Source organism: Monocercomonoides exilis, assembly GCF_001643675.1.
Source record: "Monocercomonoides exilis strain PA203 chromosome Unknown scaffold17-1647472, whole genome shotgun sequence".
NCBI lineage: Eukaryota > Preaxostyla > Oxymonadida > Polymastigidae > Monocercomonoides > Monocercomonoides exilis.
Genome location: NW_027150562.1, coordinates 1,297,802 through 1,317,743, shown reverse-complemented (window position 1 = coordinate 1,317,743; position 19,942 = coordinate 1,297,802). Strand labels below are relative to the sequence as shown.

At 41.1% G+C, this 19,942-nt stretch overlaps 3 protein-coding genes across 3 annotated transcripts; 2 read left to right on the top strand and 1 right to left on the bottom strand.

Annotated features, from left to right (window-relative positions):
- Positions 1-6,174: 6,174 nt before the first annotated feature.
- On the bottom strand, positions 6,175-7,689 carry MONOS_9462 (uncharacterized protein; the record flags this gene model as incomplete). The annotated part of the gene is made up of 9 exons (XM_067879963.1): positions 6,175-6,234; positions 6,321-6,608; positions 6,740-6,850; positions 6,909-6,941; positions 6,993-7,046; positions 7,106-7,214; positions 7,292-7,407; positions 7,473-7,539; positions 7,634-7,689. 9 exons carry the CDS (start codon positions 7,687-7,689, stop codon positions 6,175-6,177), a joined length of 894 nt encoding a protein of 297 aa, XP_067729352.1.
- Positions 7,690-7,819: 130 nt separating this feature from the next.
- Positions 7,820-9,061, top strand: MONOS_9463 (uncharacterized protein). The gene is made up of 4 exons (XM_067879964.1): positions 7,820-7,872; positions 7,930-7,951; positions 7,996-8,113; positions 8,161-9,061. Exons 1-4 carry the CDS (start codon positions 7,834-7,836, stop codon positions 8,756-8,758), a joined length of 777 nt encoding a protein of 258 aa, XP_067729351.1. The 5' UTR covers positions 7,820-7,833; the 3' UTR covers positions 8,759-9,061.
- A 412-nt stretch (positions 9,062-9,473) lies between these two features.
- On the top strand, positions 9,474-19,942 carry MONOS_9464p2 (uncharacterized protein; the record flags this gene model as incomplete). Its single annotated transcript, XM_067879966.1, has 6 exons — positions 9,474-9,611; positions 9,691-9,806; positions 9,879-10,032; positions 10,100-10,696; positions 10,877-15,146; positions 15,318-19,942. The coding sequence occupies 6 exons, from the start codon at positions 9,474-9,476 to the stop codon at positions 19,940-19,942; spliced, it is 9,900 nt and encodes a 3,299-aa protein (XP_067729350.1).

Genomic DNA, 19,942 nt, shown 5'->3' with positions numbered 1-19,942 from the left:
ATGAATAAGCAGATCAAAAGAAAACATCAATTCATTTTATTCATATTCATTCTTGCTTAACAGGAAAAACTCTTCACAATAAAGAATTAAAAAAATTTTTTTATTCACGATTTAAACAGTGTTAATATGGTTCCGAGAAAGATTTATTTATTACGGTATGATCGACATTATTTATGGACAGATCAACATTTTTTTTGGACAAACTGTATATTTCTATTAGCCATAATTATTTTTATAAGAAGATTCTGTTAAATATGGGTGATTATTATTGAAATTGGAATGTCTTTCAGGATGTTTGTTTTTCAAAGGTCATTAGCTAAATGCAAAAATTTTCCATTCAAATGAAAAGCTATTTGATTTTCTTTGAAAATAAGATATTTGAGAAAAATTCAAGAAACAATTATCTTTTTTTAGTGATTTCACTTTTTTGCGTTAATCAAATGAATATTAAATCCAATTTTTCGAACAGAAATTTTTGATTGATGAAATTTGATAACAGAAATAATCACATAAATTAAAAAATATAGCAGATGCACCTTGCGAAATAAAGAAGTCTAAATGAAATACATAAAGCGACAAGCGAAAGAAACGAAAGAACAGCAGAAATTATCGAAAAACAAAGACAAAAAGCTATTGATGAACATCAAAAGGTGAATTGGATTCACTTTTTGCATCTTCCGATGCAATGGGATTCAGCAGATCTTTTATCAGACGAATTTATTGATATCTTATCTTCACGATCATCATCATCAGTACTAATAAACTCAATGAATTCGTCAATTTCAATATTATCTTCGTTTCCGACGTTTGAAACATTTCAACCTTCTGCTTATTGCATCAAAGAAAAATTTTTATATTTCAATTCTTCTCAATCAACAGCAACATCATATCTTCAACATTTATTCATCAACTGAATACAACATCTTTTATTTAACCAACATTCAAAACTCAACTGAACTTTTTTAATAAAAAAAAATTGATTATTAATTCTTTGGCTTCATTTATGAATCCATCTCAAGAGGGAATCCAATTCTCTATTCTTTGTTTTCAATAGAATTTGTTAAATCTTGCTTTCAGCGCTTTATCTTCTTCATTTCAAACATTTGTTTTTTTGTTGACATGACTCAAATCACTAACAAATAATTCATTCATTTAAAACAACATTATTCTTTGAAATAATCCCGATGTTTCAAATAATTATTAATGAAAATTTTTCCAAGTCCATATTGTTGTTATTATGCTTTCTCGAAGTGATTTTCAAAAAACGAAGGTTGAAAAAGCTCAAACGAGACAAAAATGAATAAGTATTTCAGTTTTTTTTTTTTTTTTTTTTTTTTTTTTTTTTTTTTTTTTTTTTTTTTTGTTGTTGTTGTTGTTGATGTTGTTGTTGACATAATCAACTCTATTCAAAAAAATTTAATTTTATCCATCTAATCTGATCTTAATCAGAAAGATTCATTCAATTTGACAATAAGCAAAAAGAACGAATAATGCATAATTCTTTCATTTGAAGGGAATCTTAATTCCACAAAATGTTAATATAAAACAAAAAAGACAGAATAAAACAAAGCTGATCGAAAGAGATCCATAGCAAAAATTAAAATGATGTATATTCGTACTGAGAAATTTAATATTTGGTTCAATTAAATTAAAATGACACTTATAACTTCAGAATCACTTATTATTTTCATATATCTCCCATTAATACGAAAAATGTTCAATCAAAAAAAGCTCCAAATTTGTTTCATTGGACTGTGTGATACGCTTTGCAATATTTTGTTTCCATCAGTCCCAATAATGTCTGTGAGTGGTGTTAATAATGGCGGACTCTTTAAATGACTTTGAACCAAGGAATTATCTCATTGATTGATGCTATATGCCAATTAATTTCCCATTTTTTCCAACAACGAAAATAGACTCATTAAATAAACGGAAATGATACAATTTTTCTCACAGGTGTAAGGAAAATTTTTTTATTTGTTGCGGAAACTTTGAGAATTTGTATTCTTCAAGTTGCTCAGAAATCTTTATATATGGGTGATTATTTTTGAAATCATAACTTTTTTCGGGGAGCTTATTTTTCAAATACTGTTTGTATTTGGAAAGAAATTTTGAATTTAAATGCAAAATACTTCCCAATAGTTTCACAAATAAATGTTTTTATTGAAATAAAGATGAAGACATCTTTTATAAGCTATTTCATTTTTCAGTGTTCATTTGTTAATGCTCAATGAAATTTTTCTTTCCGAAAATTTTGTTTGAAAAAATATGATATCAAAAATAATTACCCATATATATACATTTATATATAATTTCATAAATAATTTAAAAATGATAACTGACATGAAATTTCTTTTATTGAATGAATCATATGAATATCTTTTGAAACGCAGAAGTCATCAATTGTTGAGATAATGCAACTGTCCATAGTTGTTGAAAGTGTCCACCATTATTGACACTGACTATATTAATGAATAAAATAAGAAATTATATGTTGAAGTATTTTCAATTATTGAGAAAAAATGAATCAACTTCCGATTATTCTGTGAAAAGTGACTTCTCAAATTAAATTATTTGGGTGTTGAAATATAAAACAGTATTTCACTTGGTTCAACACATACCTGTTTATCAGTTTTTGTCTTTTTTATTTCTCGAATGAAGGTAAAAAATTTTTAACAAACTGAACAAAAACAATTCGAAATAACTTTATATTCAAATCTTGCTTCTTCATGAAATGTTAAAAACTTTATTTGTTGAAAGAATTGTCGAAATAAATTAAATTATCGTTGATTTTTCCTTTTTCAATATTCAAAAAAAAAATCTGATTTTTTATTTCAAATTCAAACTTTCATTCGAAAAATAATCTTTTTTATCCCTTCAATATGATAATTATTTTTTTATTCTTTTTTCATATACAGTTTCATTTCAAATATTATCTTGCATTTTGAGTTTGAATACACCTCATTCACTTTTTGAATGAAAATGGGATCATAATTCAAACAAATGAATGATTTTAAAAAGGATCATTACGATGAAAAAGAAAAGATCTGTGATTTTAATAAAATCAATATAAGATACAATGCGAATAGAAAGGTTTTATTCGAATAAAAATAACTTATTCAAATAAACAAAGTTTATTCGGAATAAACTCCTTTAACTGGAATCAAAAAATTAATTGGAATAATGTCAGTCTTTTTCGAATAACTTTTTTAAAAAGAAATTTTATTGTGGTTATAAAAAAAATTTCCTGGAATCATTTTCTTAAATAACACTTGTGATTTAACTATATTTATTTATTGATTTTTAAAAAACCATTTTATTGATGAGATTTGTTCAAAATGTATTGCGATCAAAAAATTCTTTATTGTTCTTTTAAAATGAACGATGATAAATCATATTCTTCAATTCACAAATAATAAATGCAATCAAAATAGACTTGTAGTTAGCAACAAAATATAATAGATCATTTCACAACGTTTGTTAATTCTTTTTTGTTATTTTTCCATCAATATTTCACATTTATGATCAAACAGGAAAAAAAGAAACCAAAAACAATATTTAATTGCAAAAGGTTAAATATTTCGATGAAATTATTCAAGACACCTGATTATGTTTGTTATTCGCCCATCCACTTTAAACTCTATCAGTTGCAGATGATGATGTTCCAGTTGTTTTTGAGTCATTCCATTTGCACTCAAAAAATGAATTCTCCTGATAGTCTGCTATCTAATGTTTCCTTAACTTTTGTAGATTCTTTGCACTTTTATTGACTGTAGCACTTCAAGAGCGATAGAACCCAATGAACGAATTGTTAGAGGAGGAAAATGAAGTCATGGACGATAAAGAAGAAGAGCTTGAGTTGAATGTGCAGAGGGACTTCCGTGTGAATGAAGAGGAGTAGGTGGAGGGAGATTACAGCATGAATGGGTTCAACGGAGTTCCAACAAGAAAAAAAGAGGCAGATGATTGGATGTGGTGCAAGGGAGAAAAAGGAGGGATGGTAATTGTCGAGGAGGATGTAATGTTTTGAGTGTGCATCTAGACAGATGAGAATGTGCTGTCGAATAAACAGAATATTTGCTGTGTTTACTTCTCAACCTCTGCCCCTTCCTTTCTGTTGCTTTGTGTGCAAGTCTTGTGTCGAAAGCGTCAATTTGCGATGTGCAAAACTCGTCTTTCTCCTTCGTCTTCATCTTCGCCTTTGGGTCTTCCTGCTGTTTCCCTTTCCTCTGTATCGCTCTCCACTTTCTTTAACGCTCCGCATTTTTTGCCTTTTCCATTTGAACATGCACTTCATTCTCTTTGCTCCTTGACAGTGTTACAAAATGAGAAAATGAACACAATGTGTTTGGCAGCCCCTTCCTCTTCAATTTCCATTTCTCATGCAATGTCCATTCACCTCATTCACTCCGTTCAGTACAACCCGCACGCAGAAGCCGTATGAAAGGCTGAAACAGGGTGAGATGTCCCACTGCGGATGAAGAAATAAGTCAAAATGCACATTCATCGAAACTGCAGAATGCATTGGTTGCGATGACAAAGAAGAGAAAACGGAAAAAGAGGAGGATCGGAAGAAGAAGAAGAAGAAGAAGAGGAACAGGACGATCTGTTTGAAGACAGAGGAATCAGCAATATCTGAACAGAGCCAGATATTCCATCTCTGGCTGCAAAAATGGAAGCATCTGTCTTGTCTAGTACAGCCATGAGCTGCCCGTACAACCAGAGCGAGACCGTGAAGATAGCATGAAAGCTACACTCTTCTGCTGTGTGTTTTATGCTGCTTCCAGAGCAACTCCATAAATAATCAAGGCATGAGTTTCTTGTTGCGTTTTAGTCAATGCTCATGACACACCACCAATTACATGCTTGCCACACTTATCCCACACAGATCTCTCTTGTAATTTCCGTCCATACCAATTTACCGATCCTTCATTTCCTCCTTTTGCCATTTCTTCTTTTCTGAATGCTGATGCATCCAACAGCCCGAATGATAATAATAATAGCACATTCTTTTATCATTTCTCTTCATTCAATACGATTCATAGAATGAGTTGTTCGATGAAAAAAGATTGTTATTGTCTACAGAATACACATCGTTACCATTTGGAGTTGAAGTTGCTGAGCATTTGCAATCGTGGAGGAAGAAGGAGAAATGGAAATAATGAATGTTTCTTGGAGCTGTAAATTTACTTGGATAAAAACGCAAACCCGCACCAAATGAGATTGCAGTACACGAAATAAATTGGAGGTTCCTCATTTTGAATGTAATTTGTGCATTAACACAACATAACAATCCATAACTTGAACCATAAAGTTACCACGAAGAAATTGAGAACTCAAGCACTCGAACTCTCTCCTTTGCAGTTTTCTGTTCCTGAACAGATTTCAAAATCTGAAATCTCTCAGAGGAAATGCTTTTTCGAAATTTTCTTTGTATGTTTGATTTCAACTCAATTCTGCAAATAGATTCTTTAAATAATTTAATTAATTGCATTTCCATTCCTTGCATAATTAACGCTTCTTGTTTCATTGAGTAATATTCAGCCAATTTTGCATGTCAACATGCCATATTTAAATCATCAAAAATACAGTATTTGCGATTTGTTGTGAATCTGTGATTTCATCGATCTTTAATTCTTTCGTTCAGAAAATCAGTTTTTCAAAAAATTATTTGAGACCATAACTGCTTGGCGAGAGTTTTCAGAATTGAAGATTATTTAAAAAATAATGTTCATTAATCCTATAGTGTTCATTATTTGTATATATACGATTATTGAAATGAGATCATAAAAATATTTTTGTTGAGGGATTAATTGGAATAAACTGGGTCTTTCTGGAATAAATTTTTTTTTCGAATAAACTGGTGTTATCTGGAATAAACTCTGATTATTCGAATTGTTATTTTTATTTCAATAAAATTTTCTTATTCCAACACCATCTATTTAACTAATTATCCTCTTTAAAAAAACGATGAAAGATTATATTGTATCATGCTTGAAAATAAGAATTATCACTCTGAGACGAAAATACCTAATTAACCACAAATATATTTTTTCTTTTCCATCAAAAAAAGTTTCGGAATGAAATCAAATCAGCATGTATTCTGTTGACATATCCAACATAATTCTAAAAATTGTTGATAAAGTGAAATGTCTTTTGTTGCTAGAAATAACATTATTCCAGCTGAGGAGTGTAGTTCTTTAGTTGTTCAACAAAAAGAGTAAAAGCAGATTCCTAGATGTTTTTAAAAATTATCATCGTTATCGGTTAAAAAATTTTTTCCAATTCGTTAAATTGTGAAAAACGATACATATTCATACCCTGGCATTTTCCAAGCCTTTCGCAATTGCTGTTGTCTTCACTTTTTGTGCTAATTGAGTGCCTTTGTCCTCATCGTCAAGAATTTGAACCATTTCAGCAATCGTTTTTTCATCCACTTCATTCTCCCTGTTCTCTCCGATACTTGTTCCGTCTTCGTCGTCATCATTTTTAAGTTGATCCTCTGGCTCTTCGTCGCAAAATGGATGATCATGAAGCAAATCCTCCACTTTTTCACTTGATGACTGATTTATATACAGCTCAACCAAAGACGAAATATCCCTTTCACGCTGAAAGCAATTATTATATATATGAAAGAAGGATCAAAAAAGTAATTCCAATATATCATTTTTAAATATCATTAAACATTATAAAAAGAATTATAAAAAATATTCCACATTAATTTCATAATGATGCACACTTCATCTTCTGGAAGATCATTTATTTCATGAGCGTGTTCATCGAGATTATCACAAAACAACTGTAAGGCGTGCTCTGTATACACATGAGTTGATCTGACACACCAAAACTCCTAAATTACAATAAAAATACATTACTGAACAGTTCAAAAACAAATGATGTATTTATACATAGTACTGAGCAATTAGGCGACGAAGGGATGCCTAAAATTAAGCAATTTGCTGAAAACAGAAAAAGATAGTTATCTAACAAACCCTTTCCAAAATACGCATTTCCATCGGAAACTCTTCTTCTTCTTGAAATGAAATCTTTTTAACGCAACAAATTTGATTATATTATCTTTTAAATTAAATATGCAATTCCAAACGTATGTTTGAACGACTTTGCTCCACAATTGTGCTTTCAAATTATCATGCGCTTCCTTTCTTCTTTGTTCTCGTGCAAGATGTCTTGATAAAACATTTGTAAGTTTATTCCTTTCAACGTTAATAATCAAAACAAAAACAAAAACAAAAACTAAATTAAAAATTTAATGAACACATTAATATCACACTTCAATTCAACTGAAGTCGATTTGATAGTTTCAGCAAGTTCATGCTCTGCTTTAACAGCATCTGCAATCTGCTGACTTCTAAGCTCTGAATCTGTTGCAATATTTGCCGATGGAGGCTATAACAATATTAGAGCAAATATATTTTTGACATGTAACTTTAACACATAATTACTTCTCAAACTGCTCGAGGAATGCTTAAAGTGGCTAATGCCTGCTCATTGTGAATTGTTGGGGGAGGTTTTTTGGTTCTTATTAAAACAATGAAATTAATAACACAATGTTCATAATCATCATGTTCGATTCATTTTGAATAAAAAATTTTCAAAAAAATATTTTTCAAACAGTGCCAAAGCAGCAGGTCGCACAACCTTCGCAGCTCTAATCAAAACAGAATGCATTTTTTAATTGTTTCAACGTTTTCAAATTATAAAGAACAAACTCGCTTTGTATCCTCTGCAAACGTTTTGCTTCTTTCTGACTTCTGCTCATTATTTTGTTGTTGGGTTGCTTGATCAAAAAGATCAAATAATTCTCAAAAACGAATGAATGAAGTTACAAAGCAAAATTACAGCTTGGTGGAGGTAAAGTAATTTTTAACTTTGTATTTTTATTTTTTTTCTGTTAATGCATTAAATAAGCATATAGTTACAAAAAGAACTGGTATGAATAACATTCACTATTTATTTTGACTTTATTTGAAATAGCACTTCTTTCATACATTCGCCGAGCTCATTCAAATCAAGGAATAACTTGGCAAAATCACATCCGGCTGTCTCCAGAAGAATTAAAGGCTTCACTTTCGCTTCCAAAAATTACTCAATTGTTTGGAACTTTTTATTTTTTTTTTAATCACATTAATATTTATCAAGATCCAAAGACTGGTTCTACCTAGGATATAGTCTAGCACCATTACTCGATATATCTTCTGGACAACAGTTTTTAAAGAGCTTATCGCAATTTGTTTTTGAATACTCATATCATACTTCAAATTTCGCAAAACAGGGCCTTCATGCTTTGATGGCAAAAGAGAAAAAAGAAGTTGAGACAGTGCCAACAACAGGCATTGACATTTACAAGCCAACACTTTATCGTACAACATATGGCATATATTTTGAGTTTCTTCAGACACCTCCAATTCCTGATTATCTTGATTATCAGCGCATTGTTTGCTCTTTATGCACGATCATGGAACAAGTGTATAAGAAATTTTTAAATGAGACATGGTTTCGCTCTTCTTCAGCTCCAGAATCAAGTGCATTCGTTGAAGCTTTAAAGACTGTCGATGCTGAATTCAAACATAAGTTTTTTGGCTTTCTGAACAAAGAAATCACTTCACTTGCTGTTGCCCAAATAAAACAGTCTACTGCTTCATTTTCAACTTATATTTCTTCTCTTGATGTCAGTCTTCCCCCTCTTTATCCTGAATCATCTACCATTCCTTCCACTCCAAACTTTTCTTCTTCTTAGCAAATAAAATCATCTAATTGTAAAATTCTATTCAAAAGGGAATTAGTTGACACATCACTGTATTTTTTGTTATTCATTGAGCTTATGTGATTAATATTAATAGAAAGAACATTTGAAGAAATGGGCAAAAGACTCTTTTTAACTTGATAACTTCTGTACTTGTCTTTATTTGTTCTTTTCTTTAAGTTTCCATTGTTTCTTTTAATTTAATTTAATTTTGAGGGGTTAACGTTGAAGAAATTTTTTGCATTTCAACAAAATAATTGTTTATAAAAAATGGAAGTTTAAATATATTTTAACAAATAACATTTCCAATATTTTTACGTGGTATTTATAAAACATGCAAGCATTTTATCACTGAAAATGATACTGTCAAATGATTGCTTTTTTCTGAATGAAAACATAATACACGACTTGAATTTGTGAGAAAAAGATATTATTTTGAATTGAAATACGAAATAATTTTACGAATTTATTATTTCTAATAATTGTTAATCTTCAATTGGACAGAATAAGATTTGACATCCTTTCTTGAACAACGGGTTTCGATCAATAATTATACAAAAATTGTTGATTTAACGCTTTTGGAGGCTCTTTCTAGCATTTCTAAAGTATTTCGTGTTAAGTCATTTTTTGTTTATTTAATATTTGATAATTTTTCCTTTTCAGACAAAGTTTTCTCCGTTCAGAGAGTCATTGGAGTTTCTCTTTGAAAATGAAGCAAGCTGCACCAACGGAGCCATTGAGAAAAGATTCTTTTCTCTTTGAAACCCTATCAAGGCCCGGAGCAATAACATCAATGGTTACCGGGCGATTTTTTGACCAAAATGTTGAAACACTTATTCTTGCAAAAGTACGGGAACTTTGAGTTTTTTACAATTTTAACATCACTTTTTCGAAATGACTCATTATTTTATTCTTTGCTCTCAAAGACTGATCATCTGAGCATATTTAATTATGACACGTCTCAAGATAATTTTGTATTTGTGGATCATATTCCCGTATATCGGAACATATTTCAATTATTAGCATCTCCACAGCCACACAGGTGCGCGCCATTTCTTTTTATTGATTTTTAAAACATTCTAATATCTTTTTTATGCATAATTTTTCTTTAAAGCCTTGATTGCCTTCTTGTAATTACAGTAAACTGTGAGTGGATTTTCCTTCAATGGAGCGGGACTTCATTTTTCCCTCTTGCAACGGGAACGTTTCTCCAAGGATTGAAAGATCTTCTTGAAATAGACGAACCTCGACTTTTTAGACTTGATCCTGTATGAAATTTTTTAATAGATTAGTGAATTGTAAACATTTCAAATTTATATTCAAAAATTTTAAAAGACTTTTGAATGGGCTTGCTCACTTGTGCCAGTAAGCGATGACTCATCTGCTGTTTTTTCTAGAGTTTCCAGTACCAACTCTGAAGAAAAGGAGAAAGAATGCGAATGGATTAAGAGAGTGTCAATGAGGTGCCTTTGCGTTGTGGACGAATGCATATTCGTTGGCTTGACATACGACGGAGCAGATGCAGACACGCTGCGCTGCGTTGCAGAGAGCAAAGGAAAAGAAAGGCAGGATTATTTGGATCGTCTGTCCCGGCTTGCCTGGGGCGGGAGGACGGAGGTGCGAGACGCAGATGGGAGGAAATGGCGCTGGTGCATTGAGACAGGGCTGGAGAAGAAGTGGCACTACGCCAACTCCTGGACAAAGGAGCCCTCACCAGCAAAAGAAGAGAGCAAAGACAGCACTGACACGAAAGCAGCTGGACAAGAGATGGCGAAGGGCGACCAGCTGATGTTGCAGATTGTCGATCTGATTGATCAGATGGCGAGTGGAGAAGAAGGAAACGAGGCGAGGCGCTGGAAGGAGGAGGAAGAGAACGAGCAGCGGGATGCGAAGGACACTGTTCCGGTGCATCTGGCAAAAGCAGAGACGTTTGTGCTGTTTGAGGCAGAAGACGGGAACAATGACAGACATCTCATAGAAGAGTTGAAGAAGCGCAGGAAGAAGAGGAGAGAAGAAGAAAGCGAAGAGGAGAAAGAACAAGAAAAAGAAGAGAGAGAAAGAAAAAAAAGGGGAAAACAAAACAAGAATGAAGATTCGTCATCATCCGAACAGAACGACGAACACACTTCACCAAATGCCAATGCAGATGCTGATGTTCCAACAACCGCTTTGGCTTCATCTTCATCCACTTCATCTTCAAAGCCATCTTTATCCATCTCTTTGACTTCAGCAGCCTCATCCCCTCTTTCTCTGCATTCTTCGACTTCTGCTTCTGCATCTTCTTCACCATCACCTTCTCCTTCCTCTTCTCTTTCTCCTTCTTCTCCTTCTTCTCCCTCGTCTCCCTCGTCTACTTCTTCAACCAGCACCAAGCCAATCACTTCAATCCCTTCATCCTACTCGTCTGGCCACACACACTACCATCTTTTGACTGCAGTCAACCGCATCCGCCATATGATCTTCACTTCATCCATTACCCTTCCCCCGTTCCCTGTTTATCCTTCCTCTGCCACTTCACCCTCTTCGTCTTCCTCTTCCTCTGCTTCATCTTCTTCCTCATCTCCACCAACTGTGCCCATTTCATCTGTTCTTCCTTCTCTCTCCAAATACAACACACTCCTCCCTCCAAAATTCGCCTGGCCTTCTTCCATCACTTCACTCGCCCAGCCTTCCTCATCATCTTCCTCCTCCTCCTCCTCCTCTTCCTCCATATCTCCATCTTCCTCTTCCTCTTCCTCTTCTTCTCATTCACTGCGTCCACACCCCACTCTTCCTGACTCCGACTTCTGCACTTCACTCGCCCTGTGCGACACCCCCGCTGCGCTGAGTGTCATCTCCATCCTCTTCGACTTCACCTCCCACACCCTCACCCTCATCTCCTTTGCTCTCTCTAAGCTTCCTCCTTCCACCTCTCGCCTGGGGCTGGCTCCGCAGTTAGAAGGGCTGCTTGAATGCCTCAGGGGAAGTGCGCCCAGCCACACCCGCGTCGTTGAAGGGCTCAGCGAAGAGATTCTGAAGCGGTCTCTGTCGCTTGTGGCAGACGAGGAGATGGCCAGAAGGCAGCAGGAGAGCAAGCGGAGAGAGCGGTGGAAGGAGAAGCAGCAGCGCTGGGAGGCAGCTGAGAACGAGCTGGGGAAAGGGAGGAAAGCTGTAAGGGACACAGCTCCAAAGAAGGCTGTTACAGACGTGCCCGCAGGGCCTATCGACTTCAATGCAGATGCACTCAAAGACAGGAACAACGCGTCAGTCACGCCAGCACAGCAGGCGCTTCTGAACACGTTTGCTGCCAGCCCTTCGTTTGTCTCTCTGTCAAAACTGTTCTCTGCCTTCATTGCACCTTTCTCTTCTGCTCAGCGCTCACTCAACCGATCGCTGCTGGGCGGGGCAGGTGTGCCTACCCCTTCATCCAACCCTTTCTCAGCCACCACAACTGCCCCCTTCCGACTCACCCCTCTTTGCTGCGAAGAATCACTCGCTTTCTCTCTGTCACAATCTGTTGCCTCGCCTTCCCTCACATCTCCGCCGTTCATCATCACTTTTGCAAACACCATTGCCTCTCTCCCTTCACGTGTCACTGACTGTCTTATCTGTCCTACTCATTCACTTCACTCATCATCATCATCATCATCTTCTTCTTCTTCTGCTGCTGCTGCTTCTCCTCTTCCTTCGCCTTCTGCTTCTCCAAACACTTCATCTGACACCTCTTTATTTCCTTCACCACCTTCACCCAACTCTTCTAAATGTGACTGTTTAGACCCTTCTCTTCTTCTCCCCCTGCACTTTGCATTCGTCCCATTCGTCGTCATCTCCTCTCATTCTGTTCTCCTCTGTGCCTCTCTCTCTTTAGCCTTCTCATTCGTCTTCCCCACTCCTCTGTTAGACCCACCTCTCTGTGCCATCTTCATCCCCCCCGCTATGTCTCTTCCTTCTCTTCCCGACGATGCACTCCTCAGACACCACAAGCACAAGCACAAATACACAGGGCACATAGCGAAGATGATGATTGGAGGAGGCAAAGATGTGCTGTGTGTGATGCATGGGAAAGTGCAGCGGATGCACTTTGCAGACAGATGGGTGACGCAGATGGCATGTGCTGCAGGGACACGCTGGGTGAAGGCAGAGGAAGACGGAGGAGAGGGGAAAGGAGGAGAAGGGAAAGAGGGAGGGAATGGGAAGGAGCATGGTGAAAGAGCGGGAGATTCTGGAGGAGCATCTGATGAAGGAGGAGGTGGAGGTGGAGGCGGAGGGATGCTATCTGTGAATGCGAATGTGGATGGGCAGAAGGCGTTCACATCTTCTTCTGTTGCATCTGCCGTGGCATCGATCGGCGACTCGAGCCATCATCACCACCGACACAGAACTTCTCTTCCGAGCACGCTTTCCTCTTCAGCCTCCTCTTCTGTCTCCTCCCTCTCTCCTTCTGTTGCACACACAATGATCCGCGGGACAGCCCTGATGTTTGTCGCCTCCGCACACAATGCCCCTCTTCTTGTCAATTTGGACAGTGGCAAGTTTCTCGACCTGCCATCCCCCGACAACTTCTCACTGGATGCCAACTGGGTGTCGTCGGTGGTGCCTATTGCTGGCTACACCTCTTCTTCATTCTCGCCTCATCACAGCCAGGAAGACAGAGTGGCTGTGGGAGTCGGGAAAGGCAGAGTGGGAGCCATCCACATCTGCACATTGGGACATCAGCTGGAGCCGCTGGTGAAAGGGCAGTTTTTTGAGCGCTTTCCGGAGATGTTCACGACGCGGCTGTATGCCAACTCTCCCGTCCATTCGCTCTTGCTAGTCACACAACAGGCAGCAGGGTTTCCGACATTGCAGCAGCAGATACAACAGCAGCAACAACAACTGCAACAACAACAACAACAGCTGCAGATGCAGATGCAGATGGGCAGAGGAGATGGAAAAGACAAAGACAATTCTCAGAAGAAGAACGGAGACTCGTCTGGAAACGGTGCGGACTGGCACCCGCCGATCCTGTTCCAGGCAGAGGTGCGGCAGAGTGTGTCTATGCTCTTTTCACTGCACCCAGAGAAAGTTGACTTGGTCGATGCAGCTACACTCGGCATTGATGGCACAAGAAGGACGCTGGCGCTGACTGGAATACAAGGTGCAATGGCGCAGGTGACAGTGGGGGAGATCCGGATCATTCCGACCGTGAGCTTCAGACAGATCTCGCTGCAGGCTGCTCTGCAGGACGAGGCGATGCAGTCGCTCATAAGAGACGGGATGGCGTCGTTTGATGCGATCGCACTGATGGAGAAAGAAGAACAGGAGCAGGAAGAGGAAGGAGATTATCCGATGCTCAGAATAGCGAAGAAGTCAAAGACATCCACTCGATCGAGGATAACCCCACCATATTCACTCCTCTCGTCACTGTCGCCGTCGTCGCTTGCTCTCATCCACCTTGCAGCAAGAATGCAGAAAATAGCTTCTTCCTCTCCTGGTGGTGGTGGTGGAGCATTGGGCTCTTCTTGTGCAGTTGCATCTTCTTCCTCTTCTTCCTCATCGTCTTCTTCTTCTCGCCATCTTTCTGTCTCTCTTGTTGCCTCAGCCACATCAACACCTTCGCTCGTGTCATCTTTTGTCTCCTCACTCGCATCACACAATACAACTCCTCTTGATTATCTTCCCGAACTTCCTGATTCTTCTGACTCATCTACACCTTCTCCTTCTCCTACTCCTTCATCTTCTTCCTCATCCTCATCATTATCTTCCTCATCATCTATTTCTTCCTCTCCTTCTTCTTCCTCTTCTTCTCGTTCCACCCGTTCATCCGCCACCCCCTTCTCCCCTCTCTTCCCTCCCCAGATTTTCATCCCCGAAGCCATCGGCGCTGACATCTCCTCTGTCATCACCTGGAAGCCCCCCTTAGTCTTCACTGAGTCTCAGCTGCGCAGTCTCAATGCTGGCCACACACCAGCCCCTGGGCGCATCGGGGCACTCGAGCTGAGCTTGGCCTCTGCCTCAGACAATGTGGTGGCTGCTTCCTTTCTGTCGACGATGTTTGTGCTCACGTGGAGGCCTGGCTACACGAAGGAGGAGAAAACGGGGGGTGATGGATCGAAGAGTATATCATCATCGTCTTCTTCTTCTTCATCGAGGAGGAGAGAGAAAGGCAAAGACAAACCTTCCTCCTCCTCTTCTTCTTCTTCCTCATCCTCCTCCAAGAGAAACATCACAAGCATCCCTCCTTCTCTCACACAGATTGCCACGCTCCGACTTCCCTCTACTGTCTCTGCTCTTTCCACAGCCACTGTGTGTGGGCGGTCATTTGTGATAGCTGGGTGCATATCGCCACCCTGTGTCATCATCTTCAGAGTGGAGAGCAAAGACAGGCTCCCGCTCCTGCAGAAGGCCAGAGACGATTATTGGAGTATTTTATTATTATTATTTATTCATCTTCATATTTATCATTTTTTTATTTATTTATCTTTGATCTTTGCTATTTCTATTTGTATTTTGTTATCTCTCCTTTCTCTTTCTCTTTCTCTCTTTCTCATTTCTTTATTCTCCATCCATCCCATCTACTCCCATCACAACGTAGGAATGAACCCAGGGCAGAGCCTCCGCTTCCACACAAACCGATCAACGCTTCTTCGGCCGCCGCCTGCGTCTGCCTTCATCCCCACGCGCAGATTCATCGAAGTCGCCCCAAATTCCTCTGTCTACATCGAGAACACCCCAGCCTCACAATACAACTCATCATCTGCTTCATCATCGTCATCATCATCATCATCATCTTCTTCTTCTTCCTTCTCTTCTTCTTCCTCTCGTTCCAGCTCTCTCTCCTCCGACAGCAAAGACAGCCACTCCAAACAGAATCTTTCCCTCTTCCCTCTCTTCGTTCTCCCCTGCCATTACGCCCCACACTCCATCCTGCTCACCACTTTCGACAAGCAGATCCGCTGCGACTGGGCTGAGCGGAACAACCCCTTCTCTGATGAAGAGCACTACATCGACACACCTTATGACACTTTATCTGCCAGCCACTCTCTCAACACAGTCAATACCGAACTCAACCTCGACGACGCCTACGCCTCCCACGAGCTGGTCGCTTCTTCCTCTCCTTCTCTCGCCTCTTCTGCTTTTCCTGGCAGTTACAGAGGAGGTGCAGGGAGGTTATCTCCGCTCTCAGCCTCACTCCGCTCTTCAACATTGGCAAGCTTCTCTGCCCTTGTTCGGTCTGTCCCGTATGGCTATGACGAGGCTGAAGGAGCAGCACTTCTTGTAGGGTGCCGCTGCGGGCAGCTGGCGTGCTCTATCATCCCCCTCTCCCTTCTGCTTGATTCTCCGCCTTCTTCTTTTTCACTTGCTGAATTGGAAAGCAAGAATTCTGCACGCAACATGATGAGCGAGCTGTCAGGTGGTCCGCTTGTGACAACAGAGCTCAACAAGAAGCTGTTTAACGCCATCCCGTCTTCACCAGAGTTTGCATCGACTGTATCGTCTTTGTCATTATTGGCTTCTTCATCGGTTTCTTCAGCTTCATCATCAACTTCTTCTGCTTCTTCTGCAAATGCATCATCACCTGGCAGATTAGACACATCCACCACACCCACAAATGAAGAAGATGAATCAAAATCAGAAAAATTGAAGAAATCACAATCATCATCAACATTCACCACCACCCCAATCACACCCGGCTCTTCTCTTCCCTCTTTAGAAAGCAAACCCACCCAGCCACTCACCACGCTCTCCTACTTCCCCTCTTCCATCCTCTCCTCCTCAGCGCTGATGATGCTGCCTCCACCTCCGACTGTCTCATACGTCTTTGCTGGCAGAGAGACCGTCACTTTAGTCGACAACAAGAACTCTGTGCTCCTCCACAACGACGACACAGCGATGCTCCGGTGGAGCAGCACGTTCAGAAAGATCACGTGGACGCCCCTCAGCCACCACGGCCCGCTCGTCAAGCTCTGCCCGATGCAGGTGGAGGTCGAAGGGGCAGAGACAGAGAGGCTGCGGACAGCAGAGATCTGCGCAGCCAACGACCTCGACCCGTTCTACGAGAGCGACTCGGAGAAAGAAGACCTGTCGGAGGAGTTTGAGGTGAAGATCCGGAAGAAAGAAGGCATCTACATCCACCACAGCGCTGCTGGCACCGTCTCCTCCAGTGCCAACGCCACTGCCGGCATCCCCTTCTCCCACCAACCGCTGCCCCACCGCTCGAGTTCTTCTGCCACCTCAATCATTCCTCCTCCTCTACCAACCCCTCCTTCCCCTCCTCCCCGCCCCACCCTTGCCTGGATCGGGTTTGTGGAGAAGTTTTTGTTCTTTGGCAGGATCAGCAAGCAGAAGAAGATTTCTCGGCAGATCAAAGAGCTTCCCTGTGCCCCGTTGAGCATTGCCCATCTGCCGGCGCTGCATGCAGTGGCTGTGCTGTGCAGAGAGTGGCAGCTGTCGCGCACGCCAGCAGACAGAGCAGTGGAGGAATTGTGGAGCTTCATGGGGAAAGAGGGAGCAGGGACAGGAGCAGGAGCAGGTGATGGAAGAGGAGGAGGAGAGAAGGAAGGAATGAAGGCTATTGAACAAGGATCAGCCGATTCCAAGACGTCTTCGATTGGCCAAGCTATTGATGAGAAACTTGTGAAGGAAGGGGTGATTGTGCCAGCAGCAAGTGTGTCTGAAGCTCCGCTGCGTCCAATCACAGGAGAAGCCGACGAGACGGGGCTTGGGATGGATCTGGGGGCATTTGCACAGACAGGACACGACAAGCAGCGGCTGTTTCGCGAAGTGATAGAGAACTATCTGGATGATCTGGAAGGGATCAAAGCGAAGGAGAGGAGGAAAGCGGGGCTGTTTACGAAGGCTGACATTGAGCACTTGGTGCACAGAGAAGAGAAGAAGAACAGAAGATTGTGGAAGAAAGCGAGGAAGGAGAAAAGGGACCTGCACAAGCTGCACCAGCAGGAGCGCATCCTCCGCCTGCAGAAGAGAAGAGACTCAATCCGAGCAAAAATGGCTGATTTTGCCAAGCCCCGCTTCTCGTCTCCGCCTTCCCATGAGTCTTCTCCTTCTCCCCAGGCTGCTTCATCACCAAAGGCAGCACACCACACAATCCATTCAAATACACCTTCTTCAACTTCTTCTGCTTCTGCCACTCCTTCAGCTAAGCATTCATCACAAAGTCTGGCTGTCTCAGCAGGCCTTCTCTCTCCGCCATCATCCCCTACAATCTCTCCTATGCTGAGCAGCCACTCGTCCTCCTCCTCTCTTCTTCAGTCATCTTCCATGTCTTCCCTTTTCTCAACTGCCTCTCTTTCCTCTTCTTCCCTCCTCTCAACAACATCACAGCTGTCTCTCTTATCCACTTCTGACTCATCTTCTGGCCTATCCGATGAAAGCTTCTCTTCATCTTCTTCATCTTCTTCCTCATCTGGCAACATATACGACCCCATCTACCTCCACCTCCAGGCCTTTCTCAAGCTCCACTCCCCAACTTTTGACCCGCGTGCCCCACGTGTCGATGCCAATGGCATTCCATTCACTGACCTCGCTGTAAATTCCTATTCAAACGCTCATTCACATCTTCCACGTGACTTCCGCCCCATCCGTCACCTCCCTCCCCGCCGGCCAACACCTCTGCACTGCTTCTCTACTTCATCCAAGTTCTGCCACTCGCTTCCTCCTTGGCTCACCGACGGCTCTGTCCAGAATCAGATGATACAGATTGTGCGGAAGCGGCAGCTGAGGGCAACGAAAAGAGGGATGAAGAGGCATAAAGTGGAAATGCGGAGAGAAAAAGCGAAGACGAAGCGGGTCATCCAGCAGGCGAGGAAAGCGCGAGATGAGCGAAGGCGGAGGGAGAAGAAGATTTTGGGCAGATTGCTTTCTGTTTCAGAGGAGAATCCATTTGAACCTCCTTCATTAACAACCCGTTCAGACAAGCCGAGCCCTTACCTCCCCAAAATCCACCACCACTTCCACCGCGCATTGCCCCGCTCTTCTCTGCAGAACTCGTCTGACGCCCTTTTCCGACTCATCAAGACACCCTCGTCTGCCACCCACGTCTCGAACAAGCAGCTCACACGCTCCTCTGGCTTCTCCTCACACTCCATCTCGCTCATCCCGTCAAACACACAGATTCCTTCACTCACTGCCCCGACTTCTATATCCTCTGATGCACTGACATCGCTCTATTCACCTGCATTCATCCTCTGTCTGTATGACGAGAGAGACATGAGAATGCGGATTGGACGAATAAACCTGTCACATATGCACATACGCAACATCTCCGACCTCTCTGACTCTTCTTTTTCTCTGATGCCTGGCGCTTCTCCTCAATCAACTTCTTCTTCTTCCCCTTCCCCTTCCTCTTCTTCTTCTTCCTCTTCTTCTCTCTCTTCTCTACCCAATGTGCGCAACAGCTCCTCTGCCAGCTCCCTCTCCCCAGCCCAACTCGATTCCCTGAGGTTTTCATCCACCGCTCTCTACAACTTCTTCTGCATCGCCGCATTTTCAGTGCCCACTCTATCCGCTGTGAGGGAGATGGTGTCGATTGAAGAAGGGGTTGTGCTGGAGACGCTGGAGCAGATGCACTCGAAGATGAATGACAACGGAATCCCAGTTCAAAAACAGCAGTGGAAAGGGGTGCGGCTGGTGGATCAGGAAGATGATGGGTTGAATGGAGGAGATGATGATGACGACGACGATGTGGATGTGGATGAAGATATGATGGAAGAAGTGGGCGAAGACGATGACGAAGACGGGAATAACGATGAGTATTCAAGTGTATCGAAGCAGAATGCTAACCAGAAAGAAGCAAATGATCAAAGCTCTGCGAAGATGCCGCCAACTTCATTTATCACTGACCCGTCGGGCAAACTGACAATTCCATCACCAGACGACTACAAACCTCAACCACTCACAGAAAAGTCTTCTTCTTCTTCTTCTTCTGATCCGTCTGCATTGCCACCTCCACCGCCACCTCCGCAGATGAGAGGCAGCAGCTTCTCTTCTCTGATTGGAGGAGGAGGAGGAGGAGGAGGAGGAGGAGGAGGAGGAGGAGGAGAGGAGGAGGAGGAAATGGCAGTGGAGGAGGAGGAAATACAAGCAGACACGACACCTTCACACCAATCAAGCCATTGGGATATGGACTTCCCTCAGATGTACTGCAGAAGCGGTATGTGCGCAACCCGATTGCTGTGTGTGGGAGAGAGTCGACATTAG